The 15,837-nt window shown below is 46.1% G+C and overlaps 1 protein-coding gene across 1 annotated transcript in view; it reads left to right on the top strand.

Annotated features, from left to right (window-relative positions):
* Gch1 (GTP cyclohydrolase 1) overlaps positions 1-6,411 on the top strand; it is a 33,135-nt gene extending 26,724 nt beyond the window's left edge. Inside the window, exons 4-6 of the mRNA XM_057786284.1 lie at positions 2,062-2,093; positions 2,947-3,031; positions 4,461-6,411. Of these exons, the coding sequence (XP_057642267.1) occupies positions 2,062-2,093; positions 2,947-3,031; positions 4,461-4,587 (244 nt within the window). The 3' untranslated portion in view covers positions 4,588-6,411. The remainder of the gene's footprint in view (positions 1-2,061; positions 2,094-2,946; positions 3,032-4,460) is intronic.
* The last annotated feature ends 9,426 nt before the right edge of the window (positions 6,412-15,837 follow it).

The following is a 15,837-nucleotide window of genomic DNA, read 5'->3' on the forward strand; positions in this document are numbered from 1 at the left end:
ACAGGACTTAGCTCTCAGCCATAGTCTGTCCCCACGGTACAGAGGAGGAATGTGACTCTTGATTAGGAAGAACCGGAAGAAGCGCCCACAGGTTCATGTTCACAAAGCCCTGCTCAGAATGAATATCACCAAGACAGGTGGTGCGGTTGATGGTGATGGAAAGATGGCTCGGTCCCACAATCTCTAAATATGTCAATACTTGAAAAGTCCAAGTTTTCTTTAAAAATCCAACATCTCTTTAAAAGTTCAAAGTCTCTCAACTGTGGATTCCTGTAGGGAAAAAGAAATATCAAAAGCTTGATAAACACTTTCATACTTCAAGAGGGAAGCACCAGGGCACAGTTACTTTCAGATCAAAGCAAAATCACAGTTCAGCAGTATGAAGTCCAGTGTCGGGGTCTGGGACTCTCATCTCCTGGGCCTGAGGAGCTGGAGCAGTTTCATCACCCGGCTCTCCATCCGCACATCCACAGCACACACGGAGACCAATGAATGGTTCCAGGTGGCTCACTCCACAGCTGCTGCTGTACATGGTGGTCATCCTGTGGTACTGGCATCTCCAAGATGCTCGGGTCTCTGTTGAGTCGGGGCTGTAGTTTCACCGATAGCCTCCTGGGTTCTTTTCAGGGACTCTGACCCTGCCACAGGGTGCCAAGTCTCAACTTCTCTCCATGACCCTTTCAATCCCAGTCCTGGGGCTTCTACTAACCCTGAGGCTGCTCCTTCACCAATGGCCTCTCCTGGCCTCTCACAGTGCTGAGCCTCGAACTCTCTTGTGACCCCTTCATGTCTTCAAAACCAGCAGCACATTACTAAGTTCGACTATCAGCACGAGATACAGCCTCGGGTAGCTTTGGATGATAACTTCTGTGTGCTGACCCTAAGGAAACCTCTCAGGGCATTTCCCCTCAGTGATGCTGGTCTCTTCTAAATCACGGCTGATTCTTCAGCGCTGGCTGGACCGTATGGATGGCCCCGGCAAAGCAAAGGTTTCACTTCAGTAGTGTTAGACTCTTGTTAATAATCACAGCAGATTCTTCAACTCCAGCTTGCTAGACGCTATGGATTCTTAATTCAAAATATCACACGAATGGTCCTGATAGACTCTGACTCCCTCTGAAACCTCACAAACCTGGCTTCTATTGTCCGCATCGTTCTCAGCATTGTCTTCATTGTCTTCGCAGTTCCCACGCCAGCTCACAAAGACTTTTCCAGGTCAAAATTCCTAAGTCCTTTCCAGTCCTCCTACACCAGCATGGTCATGTCTGTCACAGCAATAATCCACTCTCTGCTACCGGTGTTTGTCTTACTTAGGATTACCCAAAGCAGATTGGGTAGGACAGGTTTATTTCATGTTAGAACTTTTTGATCATACTCTATTACCTAAGGAAGTCAGGGTAGAGACTCAAGTCCAGAGAGGTATAGGGTGTGTGTGTGTGTGTGTGTGTGTGTGTGTGTGTGTGTGTGTGTGTGAAGAAAAGGTCTATAGCTTGAGTCTCCACTTTCACATGGGTTGTTCACACTGCCACCTGGCAGGTTTCATTGCACGGCCAGAAACCTCTTATTTGGGAGAGCATTAATCCCGTGAAATACTTACATAAACCTTTCATAAAGAAATGCCTGAAGAAATCTAATCGCTCTAATCTGATTACTCTAATAGATTTAGCTGGTTCAGTAGTTGGCCTACTATTAATTAACAAATGCCTTTTTATTTTTAACTTGAACTTTAAGCTCTGATAAGACAGTATGATTGATTAGAGTGCTTGGGACTTAGCCTGAAGTTGATGACCAGGGAGCGCCAAGGTTTGTTACTCCCCTGCAATTCTGTTTCTCGTGAGTGAACGCTACACTCGAGGACTTACTAGCTCTCCCTCTCTCTCCTTGGGGACACAGGGGGCAGAGCTGAAGTGTGACTGGTGGTCTCTGCTTGTGTCTCTCTCTCTTTCCCATAAGCCATCTCTCCTGCCCGTATCCCACCATTGCTGCCACAAGGTCCTTTTTCGTCTCATGTTTGCCAAATTCATTTCAAATGTATAACTAAAACAATTCCTTCTTTTCCAGGATTGTAGAAATCTATAGTAGAAGACTACAAGGTAAACATTTACAAATTTTATTTGCAGAAAACATTTTCCCCATGGAACAAATATTTTTACTCTGTTGCAAGTGTAATAAGTATGAGGGGCAGAAATGGAGCCTTCCCAGGGAGGTACGAGATAGTCTTTTTACACCGTTAGCAGAAACCCTGTCATGCTTTTATATTCTTTCTGTGTCCGTGCGTGTGCCGACATCTTCAAATCAGATCGGATACAGGTAAACAGAGGTGGCTCATATGTGACTGGCCTCACTTCCCTCCCCATTTCCTTTCCCACATGTTCAGCAGACCCTCATCCCACCCCCTAACCGTGTCATTCACTCCTGTGAATGCTTCAAGTCTAGCCAGTCTCTGCTTTGGTAGACATTTGGGGACTTTTGTCAGTTTCCTGATGTTGGCACGATTCTGAGAACACCCTTATATGCATTCAAAGACGAGTTGTTTTTGTTACCATAAGCAACTGAATTGTTTAGGCTCCAGCATCGGCACTCAGCAGTCCGGCAGTTGGCTTCCAGGCTAACTCTGTCGCATGGTGATGAGCTCTTCACTCCACCCGACCCATGGAGATGCTTGTGAGCTGGTATCGGTGTTGTTGATGCACACAGAAGAGATCTTGATGCTCGAGACCCTCCCCTGCAGAGTTTCCCCAGGACCTGTCGTGCTTGGGAGGACACACACCAGGGGCTTCTTCGACAGCAGCAGATAGAATAATCTCAGAGAAAGCTGGCATGTCATGGATGTTAAATCCCACAGTTTTGTAAGATCACAAATATTCTAGAGACACACACACACACAAAAATCTTCCAGTTGTTTGTGTCTGGCTTTTAAACCTTTCTCTCTGTCACACCCCACAGTTCAAGAACGCCTCACCAAACAAATTGCGGTGGCTATCACAGAAGCCTTGCAGCCTGCCGGCGTTGGGGTAGTGATTGAAGCAACGTAAGTCCAAACCGCCTTTGATGCATCTCAGTACAATCAATACAACCTCCACCTACACTGCCACTCAGCTTCTCCAGGACCAAGCAAGGACCATTTGCAGCTGCTGGTGGCCCCCATCCATGGGCCTGCAGCTGCTTCCTGCTTCCTCACTGTGATGCTGATGGAGGAGCCAGGGAATAGAAAAGGGAGTTTTGTTTGTTTTTAATCTTATTTGAATCCTGTGCACGTGTGTGCTGGCGGTACCTGTGGAGGCCAGAGTTGGAGTGACAGGAGTTGTGAGCCTCCCGAAATGGGTCCTAGGAACCAAACTCGGGTCATTTGATGTTCTCTGAATCACTGAGCCGTCTTTCTAGCCCCTGGTTTTTGGTTTTCCCTCTTCTGAGAACTTCGGAGCTCTTGGGAGTCATATGTATCACTGTAGAATTTTATATGTGTAGTCAGTAGTATTTTAATGTTGCCCTTTTCCTTAGCTTTATTTTTGGTGAGTGCAGATTTGCAAAACAGAGAGAAAAGTAAGAATTGGTATAAAGGGTAGCAAAGACACTGTTTTAAAAAGAAAAGCAAGTTTTTCCTGTTTTTCAATTTAACTGTTAACTGAGGTTTTAGTAAACATGAAAATAACCTGCTGATGATTTATAACACAGTGTCTTGATGACTATAAGACCACAGTGTTTAAACTGGATTATTCTCCAGACATTCATCATTCCTCTATAAGTAAGAAAAAATTAAATAATGCAGACAGCGTTGCCATCTCTACTCACTGCTCTACAGCGGCGGGCCACAATTCTCACTGGACTTAGCGCTAACTTCAAGCCCATCTACCCAACTCAGTGCTTTAAGCCTCTGGGTAGCGCTATTCTGTCCATGGGACCAACTCTCTCAGATCCTACACCAGACTGTGAGCCTTCTGTGTCTCATGTAGTGATCTCCAGATACTCTTGAAGCTGGAGTGAGTTAGGAGAATCGCACGCATTGTAGAGGCCGTTCTGCCCTTGCTATGCAGTCCCCAAGCTCTGTGCAAGCTGTCTGGCTTCACCGTGTTGCTTAGACATACTGATCGTTTTTACCTTCTCTCTGCGGGCAGGATCAGTGTCCACGAGTATCTCTCGGGACACTGTCGTCAGCACAGAGCCGTCATGGTCCTGGGGGTGGATCAAGCACGGTTTCTGAATTTCTTTTGATTTAGAACGTTCGTGTTTCTTCACCAAGGCCTTATTCCTTTCCGGTTGCATATATCAAGGACTGAATCACAAATAGCTGTATGACAAAAAATGATTCAAGAAAAAGTTTAATAGTTTCCTAAGAAGGGATGTTTTGACATGCTTGATAGTTGTGAACTGGAATTCATCTTTGCCCTGCTTTCTGTTGAACTGAAAATGAGACAGCACTGTCTACGCCTTTGAAACAGCTCTGTCGTCTTGTTTTCTAGACACATGTGTATGGTGATGCGAGGGGTGCAGAAAATGAACAGCAAGACTGTCACCAGTACCATGCTGGGCGTGTTTCGGGAAGACCCCAAGACCCGGGAAGAGTTTCTCACGCTCATCAGGAGCTGAACTTCGGTGTGTGCACATGGCCCGGTGTGCAGACCCCACTGCTGCCGGCATTGTCTGTCTCAATCATGCATTCCAGTTTCAATTTGTACAGATTGAATTTTGTTTCTCACCATGAATTGTATTTAATAATTATTTATAGATATGTCAAATAAGAGAAATTAACCGAGGGGTGAGCCTTCTGCTTTCTTTTTGCCACCTTCTTAGTGGCAGTGTTTAGAGTGACTTGCCAAGAGCATAGGTTAACCGCACCAACCACTGCCATGCAGATTCCCCAGGATGCTGCCAAGGAGGAGAACTCATGCATTTGGCTAAAATCATAATTGACTCATTAGCAGAGGGCACTGGACATTCCAGGAGCCGTGGCCACTATGCTGGGGTTTCCACCTCCAGTGGGCATGGTAGAATGCTGACGGAAGTGATGGAGACTCTGGATGTACAGAGAGAGACCGTAGACTCCACTCTGCTGTCCTCATGCTTGTGAAAGTTCCAGGGACATTTTACTCTTGGGACAGTCATTAGCTGTCTACCTGTAACACCAGCTTCTGAGGGAGGGCGGTGGGTTGTCTGGCTTTAGCTTTGCTGTGAGTTAAAAAGGCATTTCCTGTATTTTAGACTTGAGTGGAGGGAATTCGTTCCTGGATTGAGTTCATTCCATGGTGGCATGCATGGATGTCGAGGGTTGACTCTGTGCCTTGATGAGAATATCACACCATTTGGAGTGGAGGGACTTTCACGTTTTAGGAAAAGCCATTACTTCATGAGTTGACAAGTGCCAGCCCTGCAGGTAACTAGCCGTTGCGATTTCCCGGGAGGAGTTCTGGGAGTTCGTTTTGTCTGTTGCAAGGAGAGGCTTCAAAGCATTTTCAAAAACTCTTGCGAAGTATTTTTCTAAGTATTTCCAGCACCCTTTGAAACTGCCTATCCTGTCAGCTCTGCAAACTCCTAGCTCCTCTGAACTGGAAGGAACATAGAAGGGGCTGAGGGAGGCCTGCATGGGGGCTGTGCAGGTGCACTGGGGACTTTGGTCTAGGTTCTTCCTTGTCAGTGTGTGTCTTGTCTTCAGTACAAGTACTTTCAGACGGTGCTGCTGTTCAGGAAGCTCGTTACCGCTTACTTTCAGAATCCTGCACTGGAGCAGTGTGGGCCGAGGGAAGGCACAGCGTCCAGCACACACACGGACAGAGCCGGTCCACGACGAGGTCTCCCACTGGCTGACAGTGCTCCCAGTGTCTCCCTCTGGCCCTGCCACTGCCACTTAGACACTTAGGGTGAAGCGATGACAGAGCTGGCTTTTAATTTTATTATTATTTTTATCTCTACCTCTCCCTGGCACTTTCCACAATTAGTTTCTAAAGTATAGTCAGGTTATTTTGAGTTCCTTTTAAAATCTGACCTGATAACAATGTTAGCCCAGTTACTATTCAGCTATTTCTAGGTAGAATGCTAAGTACTCTTACTTGGTATTTTAAAGTAAAAACCGGTGTGACTTGGCTTAGAGGACCAAAGAAATTGTTCGCTATAACTTCATTTTTCTGGGGTTATCATTTATATTCCTTCTGAATAGCTCTGTTCGCTCGTTCCCTAGAAACTCTTAACAAAAGCGTGACGTGTCCACAGGCTAGTCTCATCAGTAGCTGCAAAGTGACCACCTTGTCTGTTTCACCCTGGTCTGTAGTGCTTCAAAGTTACCTTTTCACACCATGACACTGAGTCCATTTGGGAGATTTTTAAGAATTTGATGTATTTATGTATACTGTTCAATTAACGTGGTTTGGATTTTCTGTATGTGTATGTATGTCCCTGAAGTTGGTTCTGTTTAAATGATTAAAGTGTTATAATTTTGTTCCTGTGAACGTTTCTTTTTCAATCTCTGGTATAAATATAGCATATCAATTGATTTGATTGTTTTGGTTCTGTTTGGCTAAAATACCCATCACGAAGCCTTTGTTCATCCATTAAAGTGTTAGAGCACACATCTCCACGATAATGCACTGCCATCCGAGGCTCTGAGCTCCTCAGAGTGATCGAGTGTTACTGGCTCCAGCTTCCTGCTGCTGTCGGGTCAGGGAGGTCTGGGCTGGCTGCAGCCTCCGGGGACAGGCGCTGCTCATGTGTGAGAGCTGATGAGGAAGGAAGGTGGCTGGGGCAGAAAGTGGAAAGAGATTGCCCTCCTCTGTAGGAGGACCTTCCTGGGGACAACCAGAGGTAAGATGCAAGGGTTTTGCTGTTTTTTTCTGCCCTGTGCTCGAGTCCATGTGCCCTCTTACTCGTGGCCTTTCTGCTGTCCCCTGGACAATGGCTCCAGCGCTCACTGGTTGTCTGTGTGTCTAGGTGCCAGGCACTGGAGTGGTCCACTGTTACTTACAACACCCTGCAGAGGCATGCCCGTGTTCAGAGGCAGTGCGTGAGGCAGAGACGGGGCATTCTGTGTCTCCAAGGCCATCAGGGCTACACAGTGAGGCCCTGTCTCAGAAACAAGACAACAACAAAACCAAAACAAGGCTTTCTACCAACCCGCCATGATGGGCATGGGTCTTTCTACCAACCTGTCATGATGGGCACGGGTCTTTCTACCAACCCGTCATGATGGGCATGGGTCTTTCTACCAACCTGTCATGATGGGCACGGGTCTTTCTACCAACCTGTCATGATGGGCATGGGTCTTTCTACCAACCCGTCATGATGGGCACGGGTCTTTCTACCAACCTGTCATGACGGGCACGGGTCTTTCTACCAACCCGTCATGATGGGCATGGGTCTTTCTACCAACCTGTCATGATGGGCATGGGTCTTTCTACCAACCTGTCATGACGGGCACGGGTCTTTCTACCAACCCGTCATGATGGGCATGGGTCTTTCTACCAACCTGTCATGATGGGCACGGGTCTTTCTACAAACCTGTCATGACGGGCACGGGTCTTTCACAGAGCAAAGAGGAAGCCCTAGGAGATGAGTTCAAGGGGAAGAGAATCCATAACTACCTTACGTTCCCCCAAAGAAACCTGGCCTGTTTTGTTTTTTGTTACTGTGAAATAAAACGTGTACAGCAGTAGAGACACTGGTATATGAACCCCCACACCTCTTACAGCTCCTGACAGCTTCTCTACAACCTCCACACCTCCATCCTGACTGAACTGTCGCAAAACAATTCTCAGCTAGCCTTTCTCCTCCTCCTCCCTTTCCTCCTTCCTTCCTTCCTTCCTTCCTTCCTTCCTTCCTTCCTTCCTTCCTTCCTTCCTTCCTTCCTTCCTTCCTTCCCTCCTCCTCCTCCCTTTTTCTTTCTTTTTCCTCCCCTTCCTTCTTCCCTCCTTTCTTCTTCCTCCTTCCTCTTCCTCTTTCTTTTTTCTCTGTTTCTGCCCTTTTGAAACAGGCTTCAGTTTTAAAATATCTGCCACATGACTTCTTTAGCTTCGACTTAAAGGGTTGCTCGGCTGCCCAGGTTTTGGTTAAGACTAGGAACAATGAATCCCACAAGGCTCTGCGTCTCTTCTGGGGTCTATCTCCGGGAACCCCGAGAATGAACTTGGGTGGTAGGAGTGCCTGGAATCCCCCACCCTTGTCTTCACTCCCATTTTGGTGATCCTCTGAGCAGGAAAATCTGGCTTTGGCTTGGGATGGAGGGGGGATGGTGGCACTTCAGGCCTTGTACCTCTGTCTCTCTCCCTTCCTTCCTCCCTCTTCCCCTCCTCCTTGCAGGACTGTGGATTGAGCCCAGGTCCTCTTATATGCTGGGTAAGCACTGCAGCACTGATCTCCAGCCCCGGCCCTGCAGCAGCCTCTTCCATTCTCGTTGTCACAGGGTAGCAACTCCCTTGAGAGACCTTTAGTGCATGGGATCGTCCTAATGGTCTGCTTTCTTCTATATTCTACTGCTTGTTCTGAGCAACACGTGCATAACTCTGACCTTTTGGGAACTCCCTTAGCTTCTGGAACTGACTCTGCTGGCCAGGGAAAAAGGGTTCGATGGTTGGTGAGCTGAGGGGATTCTGTGGCATGATGCCTGAGCTTGGTGAAACTTCCAGGGGTCATTGGTTATGTTTTCTGATTTTAGGAGGTGGAATTCTTCCTCTCCTCCCCTAGATAGACAAACAAGACACATTTCTGATTTATCTTTTTGTGTTTTTTTCTACTACATACATGGTGATGATAGGTTTTTAAAAAATAGGCTGTTCTGTCTTGACTATAAATTTCTTTTTTAATTATTATTTATTTCAGTATTCTGGCTGCATGTTTTGCCTGAACACCAGAAAAGGGCATTAGATCTCATAGTAGATGGTTGTGAGCCACCATGTGGTTGCTGGGGATTGAACTCAGGACCTCAGGAAGAGGAGTCAATGCTCTTAATCACTGAGTCATCTCTCCAGCCCCAACTATAAATTTCTTCATGGAAGGTTTTTTTTTGCATAAATTCTAATTGGTCTGAATAATAAAAACTCAGAGTCAGATATTAGGGGGTAGAAGCTGAAGGCTCAGAGAAGTAGAGCAGCCACTAGAGTTCTTACCTCTACCAAGGCTCAGACCAAAGGGGCGATCCTGTCCTCAGACTGCATCCTCAGACTGGCTGTTTCGGTCTGCTGACTCAGACTGCACTGAGCTCCCGACTTCCACCTTATATTCCTCTCTCCACCAGCCATATCGCTCCTGCCTTCACCTCCCTAGCAGGGATTAAAGGCATGTGATCACAAGTGCTGGGATCACCTTTGTGTGAGCTGTGTTTCTCTTTTAGACAGATTCAATCTCATGTAGCCCGGGGTGGCCCTGAACTAACAGAGATCCATCTACCTCTGTTTCCCAAGTGCTGGGTTTAAAGGTGTGTGCCACCACTGCCTGGCCTCTATGACTAAAGTGGTTTAGCTCTGCACTCTGATCTTTAGACAAGCTTTATTTGTTAGATCACAAACAAAATATCACTGCATTTTGTTTGTTTTTCTTGAAGGGCTTTTTACTTGTAGAACAGAGGTATGCTGAATAGTACCAACAAAAGCTGGGACTGAGGAGAAACTTTTGTGGGTAAAGTACTTGCTGCATAAGCATCAAGACCTAAATTTAGGTCCCATCACCCATGTAAATGCCAGGCACAATAGCACACCTATGTAACCCCAGTTTTGGAAGGTGGATCCTCCCCACTCCCCAGAGCTTGCTGACTAGCCAGTCCTGCTGAGCCCCAGATCTCAAAAATCAAGGTGAAATGTGATCGAGGAAGAGACCTGATATTGACCCCTGGCCTTGGCACACAAGTCTGTGAACCTGTGCACTTGTCTACATCACACCACACACACACCGCCATACATACTATATTCATCACACACACATATACACAAACATACACACACATACACACATACACACACACATACACACATACACACACATACACACACATACACACATACACACACATACACATACACACATACACATACACACACACATACACATACACACACATACACACACACATACACACACATACACACACATACACACATACACACACATACACATACACACATACACACACACATACACATACACACATACACATACACACACATACACACATACACATACATACACACACATACACACATATACACACACACACACACACATACACACATACACCAGCTTAAAACAATTCAGGGACTCCAGAGTTATATTCTGGAAATCATTCGGGAAATTCCCTTAACCAGTTAAGGGCAGCTAATCTCAGATGAAATTTTCTCATTAGGTTCAGCTCTGGGTTTCTGAATGTTGATGTGCCTCTAAGCATGGAGCATGGGCACATGAAACCCACATCCAAGTACATCTAGCCCAGCTGTCCTGAGGGAGAAGAGGAGATTGACTTCTGTGGCAGGGTTGACAGCCCTAGTAGCATCTCTGTATTAGTTCAATATGGGAAAATAATCACAGGCTGGGCGTGATGTGGAAGCCGGAAGATTGCACGTTCAGGGCCAGCCTGGGCTGTTTAGTGACACCCCCTATTTGTGTGCATCACCTTGTAGTTTCATCTATCTGAATTAAATGCTCAAACTGTCTTAAGATTACTCCTAATACGTGTTCCTATGCCTAGCTCGCAGTTCAGATGAACCGGAGCATGGGGGGGGGGGGGAATGTGTGCCTCGGGAGTGGGAGTGGTTTCTGTAGGAGTCACGCTGGAAATTCTTTATGACTGTTTTTACGGGGTGGATGCTAACCGTGAAAAATGGAAAAGCAAAAATATCTGCATAAAAAAATGTGTCCTTTGGAGAACTTTTAACACCCTGGCGTGAGAAAAAGAGGGTCTGGGAGTTGAGTGCCAAGGCAGAGCCTCTTGAAATTTGGTTTCCTTCCGCCTTCGCTTTACGTGATCTTAGAACATGCTTGTGCAAAGCTCAGAAAGATCAAAGATTAAGGGAAAAGTCTCCCCTCTCTTCTGTCTCCCAGTTTCCTTCCCCGCTACCCCCACTTTCTTACGTACTCTTCCAAAAGGATCGCATGCACATCCACACAGGTTTTCTTTATATCAGGGATTCCAGGCCACACGTGCTTCCCTCCCCCAAACCACCTAGGAAGCTCTTGTCAATACATACGCCTACACCCTATGGAGAACTACTCAGTATCCTATAATTGTGTTTTGGGGAGGAAAATAAAAAACCCTTTGTTATCCCAGTGAACTCCTTCTGTTGAGAACAACTAGCTAAAAATACAATTCCTCAGACCCACGGAACCAGACCTCCAGGAAACTGGTACCGTGTTGCCTGGGCAGTTTGGGCGGGAGCAGCACATGGGTTATTGTGGGAGAATGGGCTCCAGATCTAGTTAGGGCAGTTAAGAGCATCTGCAACCACTCAGCTGATAAGGCTAACGGTAAATTGTCCCTTAAGAGAGACTGTCTCCAGATTAATACAATCAGTGCTAAATTACCTATGTAGGAGTAACTTATTTCTCTGGTCTGACTGTTCTGAATGTACTCTATACTTCCACCCCCTGATTCGTCATGGAATACTGAGAAAATAAGAGTAAGGTGAAAAGAAAAGCACTGGCTACTGAATTGTATCAATTGTATAAATAGTACATATTTTAAAAATGCTGTGGGATAATGCTCTTGTACACTGTAAAGATTTGTCACTTTTATTAATAAAATGCTAATTGACTAGCCAGGCAGGAAGGATAGGCAGGGCAACAAGACTAGGAGAATTCTGGGCAGAAGAAAGGCAGAGATACAGTCACCAGCCAGAAGCAGAGGAAGCAAGGTGAAAATGCACTGAGAAAAGGTACCAAGCCACGTGGCTAAACATAGGTAAGAGTTATGGGCTAATTTAAGTTGTAAGAGCTAGTTAGTAATAAGTCTGAGCAATGGGCCGAACAGTTTATAATTAATATAAGCCTCTGTGTGTTTCTTTGGGATTGAAAAGTTGCGGGACTGGGTTGGACAGAAACTTCTGTTTACAAAATAAAAATAAAAATGGTGATTTAAAGCAATTTCATTCAGACATTTCACCTGTATTTACCTCAGGCTGTATTACTGATGGATAAGGAGTAAAGAGTTAAACAAAACCTTGTTGGGGGCTGCAGACTCCTGCCTCCTTGAGTTTCTTTGCCCGCCTCAGACCCTTTGCCTGCTGGAGTGAACTGAGCAAAACAACTTGTTTTCCTGTGCCCTGCAGCTGCTCTGAGCACAGAGACCCTCATGAATTCCTGATGGCAGGGGAGTGAATTCTGGTGGGTTTCACAGCTAGAAATCCTAAGAGCTGGGGCATGGCTGTCAGTTAAGGATCCCTATATAAGTTTCCCTGGAGTACGATAAAGTTGACATTCTTGTTTCAAGGGTGACCGTGTCCTTGTGTCTCTGTCTGTCTCTGTGGGTATGTTTTTAAGTCTCCAGCCTAGTTCCTGGCTAGCAAACCGTCCTGTCCCATAGTGCAGGTGCTACAAAGCCTCACCCCACCCCCAATGAGTAATGATTAATTCCTATCTGATTCTAACCCTGTCTTGGCCTTTCCCAGGTGGTTTTAAACTTCTTTTAGAGTCAGACTTTGACATCTGTTCCTCTGCTCTGCCCCATTCTCCTTGATGTAACTATCTATGCCCTGGAGGCCCCGAGGGCCACATCGCTTTCCCTACCCTTCCTTGGTATTGCATCTTTATAGTTTCGTTTAAAGCATCTCATGGAATTCTATGGTATAAATAACACAGGCAATGATTATTTTTACAATGACAAACTTTTAATTGTTTCCAGTTTCTTGTGACAAAGGAGGTAACAGTAGGATTCTAGTGGAGTCCTTGAAACAAAATAACTCATCTGTCTGTTTCCCTAAAGCAGCAAGAATGAATATTTTCAGATGAGCTATTTGTCTGCCTCTGGCTTTAGCCTGGTACAATTGTTCTCATATATCTTAACTGTCTTATAGCTAAACTTTTAATGGCACACAAATTTATGGGGACGACATACCAATGTTGAGATTGCTTGTACCTCCCTCGTGTGTGTGTATTAGATGCTGAGATCAGTTCACTCTGGGAAGTCACGTATCCACCATGACCATGAATATACTGAGAGTTCCAATCGTAGGGCCCGCCAAGTTGCCTATTTCATTGACCACTCACCACCAGCCCCTGCCCATTTCAAAGACTTTTGGCATATACTTCAAATTGTTTCCTGATGAGCTATTATTAAATTCATGCTAAATTCATGACACACCATCATCGAGTGTATCGTTTTTAAAGTGTAACATGCTATTAGGTAGGTACATGAAAGGGTTTTGTCACTAGATCTATCCGAGGGGTGTGGTAAAGAAACTGCCAATGTGACCATTTCATTATTAGGGTAAGGTTTTTATTGTGAATCCAAGAAATAAAATATCTAGAGGCACCTGGAAGAGTCTAGAACAGAGAGGAAGAAGCAGACTGGACATGGCCAGGTCTAGGGAAGTGGGAGTATGAGACAATAGTGGAGACAGTGAACTAGCAAGATAGATGTGTAGGGAGATTTCATTTGTATTTTAATAAATAAAACAGCCTGAAGGTCAGAAAAGCAAAACAGTCAGTCACTGGCTCTTTTATGTCTGAAATGGTGATCCTGCCTCTGGGAATCTCAGAATGAGAACTGTTTCCTCCCATTTTATATTCCTCTCTAGGGCTAGAACTAAAGGCGTGCACCACTGCTGCCCGGTTTCTATGGCAACCTAGTGTGGCTACTGGGATTAAAGGTGTGTGCCACCACTGTCTGGTCTGTAAGGCTGACCAGTGTGGCTGTTTTACTCTCTGATTTTCAGGTAAGATTTATTTATTAAAATACAAATGAAATATCACTATGGGGATGTGTGGTTAGAGAAGAGAAAGAGAGACAATATGAATAGTAAAAATAGAAAGTAGTGGCTATAAGGAGGATGTAGCTGTGGCGAGGGAAGGACCAGAAGACTAGTGTGGACTTTGAAATGTATGACAGGTACTTGTGATACCAGAGAAGCTGCAGGCTAGTATGGGCTTTGATGTGCTAATTGGCACCACAGGTAGCCACAGTCCCTTCTTTCAGAAGTAAGAGAAGTGACCCCTTTGGTCCCAAATTCCCAAGGAATGATGGTTTTCACCTAACCCTCCAGAAATCCTTCTAAGCCCAAGCTGAGGTCATTTCTAGATCTGTGGATGCCCGTGAGAGCCAACAATAGGTGATGTCCGAGTCGGTGGAGCAGAGGTGCAGCTCCTTGCTGTCACTCACAGCAAGCTGGCTGTTGTTACTGAATGAAAAGAAAGGACAGGACCGCTCCTGGATGTGATGGAAGAGAAAGGCTATCATAGATCTGCAGGAGAGCATAGCCAGAGACAGGGCCACCAGGGAGAGTCAGCCCTGTGCGGGAGGGGAGAGGGAAACCAAGTGCGTGCAGCAGCCAGGACGACAAAGGCCCCAAAGGGAAGGGAGGGGTGTGTAACGAACATGGCTAGATTCTATAGGGAAGAGCTGCTGGGGAAGGGCAGCCCAGCTCTGGGCTGCAGAGTTCAGGGAACCCTGTAACAGGTAGGGATGGAGGGATGCTGGCCGAACCTGGCAACCCTGTCCAGCTTTGATATGTCAAATAGGCAGGCACCTCAGCTGTTTTTCCTGGGTTAGAAACTTAACAGTTAGCAGGGTCTTCTCCTCCTGTCCCCCCAGCCCGCCCCCGCAAGATCAAAGTAACTGTGGGTCAGTAAAGATTCCCAAGATGAACCACTTACTTCAGAGACAGTTCCAGGGGATCTCTGCTTTCTATAGTGGAAGCCTGTCTGTAATTGGGTAGCACGCTGCCTCAGATGGACAATGAGCACTCACACCACTGGGGTCTCTGTGAGGAGGAAGCACATAAAAGGAACATGGCCAGCGCAGGCCAGCCGCTTCAGAGCCCAGCATGTACGCAGGGACGCTCAGGAGCATGCGTGCCAAAGCTTCTTACTTAGAAGCAGAGTGCCAAGAAGGCTGGCCACCAGGTCATGCCTGCATGCTCTCCAGCCACCAGGTCATGCCTGCATGCTCTCCAAGTCTGAGGAGATCCTTTAATCTTTGAGGATCCTCAACTCAGAACAGGATCCTTGCTTCGCTGCAGAAAAGAATTTGGGGATGAACCAGTATGACATGGAGTTTATTAATGATGTTTTTGACACGGGTTTTATGAATGGGGGTTAACAGAAAGGCTTTCAGGAAGAAAGTCACACTGTGAGAGAATGGATCTCCTCAGAGAGGTATCAGCCTCCTGTCTATTTTGGTGACTCTCAAGTTACTTCTCGAAGGGTTGCTAAGAACTTCCGCCTGGGCCCCCTTTGAGGAATGAGATTACAGTGTGGATAGAATAAGGCAATCAGAGAAGTTAAAGGAGAAGACAGCAGGACTGTGAAAGGGCTTTGGGGCAGGTCCTTTCTCCGCAAACATGGTACAGGCTTTCCAGCAGGAAAGAGTGCGAGGGGAAGGCAGTAGCACTGCACACCTTTAAACAGCTCCTCCTGTCATGGTGACTCCCAACAAGAAATTATCATTGCTACTTCATAACTGTAAATTTGCTGTTGTTATGAATGATAATGTAAATATCTGATTTGTGACCCCTGTAAAATGGCTGTTCAACCCTCAAGGGGGTTGTGACCCACAGGTTGAGAACAACCACTGCTAAGTGAATTCCTGATTCGCTCAGCAGGTGAGGGGTTTCCTGGACTCAGGGCTGGGGCTTCTTCTCTTCCTGTGTCCTCATGGTTTTCTGTGTCTTTCTGTCCTGCCTCAGATAATACTGACAATGTCTAGCTTTATGT

The sequence above is a fragment of the Chionomys nivalis genome, chromosome 12 (assembly GCF_950005125.1).
Source record: "Chionomys nivalis chromosome 12, mChiNiv1.1, whole genome shotgun sequence".
NCBI classification, from domain to species: Eukaryota; Metazoa; Chordata; class Mammalia; order Rodentia; family Cricetidae; genus Chionomys; species Chionomys nivalis.